Source organism: Mandrillus leucophaeus, unplaced genomic scaffold (genome assembly GCF_000951045.1).
Source record: "Mandrillus leucophaeus isolate KB7577 unplaced genomic scaffold, Mleu.le_1.0 Scaffold108, whole genome shotgun sequence".
Classification (NCBI taxonomy): domain Eukaryota; kingdom Metazoa; phylum Chordata; class Mammalia; order Primates; family Cercopithecidae; genus Mandrillus; species Mandrillus leucophaeus.
In genome coordinates, this window is record NW_012098987.1 from 301935 (window position 1) to 303436 (window position 1502).

Consider the following 1502-nt stretch of genomic DNA (forward strand, 5'->3'; position numbering starts at 1 on the left):
TTTTGAGACAGAGTCTCACTCTGTCACCCAGGCTGGAGTGCAGTGGCATGATCTCGGCTCACTGCAACCTCCGCCTTCCGGGTTCAAGCAATTCTCCTGCCTCAGCCTCCCAAGTAGCTGGGATTACAGGTACATGTCACCATGCCTGGCTAATTTTTGTATTTTTAGTAGAAATAGGGTTTCGCCATGTTGACCATGTTGGTCTCGAATTCCTGACCTGAGGTAATCCGCCCACCTCAGCCTCCCAAAGTGCTTGATTACAGGCATAAGCCACCACACCCGACCCCAAATGCAGATTTTTAAAAAATATCGAATTTCTTTCAAATGCACAAATAATGTGAACTCTTTGATGAACTTATAACAATGAATAGATTAGACTGACTATAATCATGATATCAAGTTCATTTCAATGGAGTTTCCAATATTTTTATGAGTTCTTGAAAAGCTAAGTCTCTTGTTATATTGTTTGTTTAGCAAGCACTTTCTTCAGACCTGCTGGTATGATCTTAAACTTAGAATTGGAGGCATCCAAAATAGTAATTTTACTATAAATAAAAATGTAACTAAAACAAAATTATGTATACGGCATTCTGATACATCAGATACTTTGGATATGGTGTTTACTTTTAAAAATACAGGTATTCTGTTGTTTTTTTTTTTAACTTAAGGAAGGAATTGCAAAGTTTTATCAAGCAGGCATTAATATCACCGTAATAGTTACTTATCAGCTTGGCTGCTTCTGCAGGAGAGGGGTTCCCCATGTCGGCTCCTTGTTAGAGTCTCATGTTTCTGCCTGGGAGCTCCTTGGGTGCAGCCCTAGCCAAACCTAAGCGTGATCTACAAGGAAAGAGGTCTTTTGCCTCCGTGTTCTAGGAGGCAGCTTCAGAAGACTCAGAGACTGCTCTAGCCATCCCTGCGCTGCTTGAGCTCATTGGGAGCCCCCTGTCAGCCCAGAACATTAGAACAACTAAGGCCTCAGAGACGTCCCAGAGCCCCCAGCCCTCAGCTCACACGTGCATTCTGCGTAGGTATCCCTCCTGCTTCCCCAGCACATAGTGAGTAGGGGTGGAAGAGGAAGTAGCAAAGTACAGGCCGGCAGACATCATCCTTCCTGCTCACACCTCTTGTCTTGTCAGAGTGCCATGCTACCGGCTGGATTTCGACAGAAAGACCAGACACAGAAGGCAGCCACCGGCCCCTTTGACCGCGAGCACCTCCTCATGTACCTGGAGAAGGAGGCTTTGGAACAGAAAGACAGAGAGGACTTTGTGCCCTTCACTGGAGAAAAGAAAGGTAAGGACCATAGGCAGAGCATCTTGGAACGGAGGCACTCTTTTTTTTTTTTTTTTTGGAACGGAGGCACTCTTAATTAAGAGTATCTCTTTTATTTTATTGTCATGGAGGCTTAAGCAAGGGAACTGTCCTGGAAATGGGAAATAAGCCATGAACTGGATTCAGTATTTATTTTATTGTCATGGAGGGTCAAGCAAGGGAACTGTCCT

General features: G+C 44.3%; 1 protein-coding gene across 1 annotated transcript in view; it reads left to right on the forward strand.

Moving 5' to 3' along the window:
• The first annotated feature begins 1140 nt into the window (after positions 1-1140).
• The window catches only part of TMOD2 (tropomodulin 2 (neuronal)), a 59697-nt gene continuing 59335 nt past the window's right edge, over positions 1141-1502 (forward strand). The window contains exon 1 of the mRNA XM_011986190.1: positions 1141-1293. Coding sequence (XP_011841580.1) covers positions 1143-1293 — 151 coding nt within the window. The 5' untranslated portion in view covers positions 1141-1142. The remainder of the gene's footprint in view (positions 1294-1502) is intronic.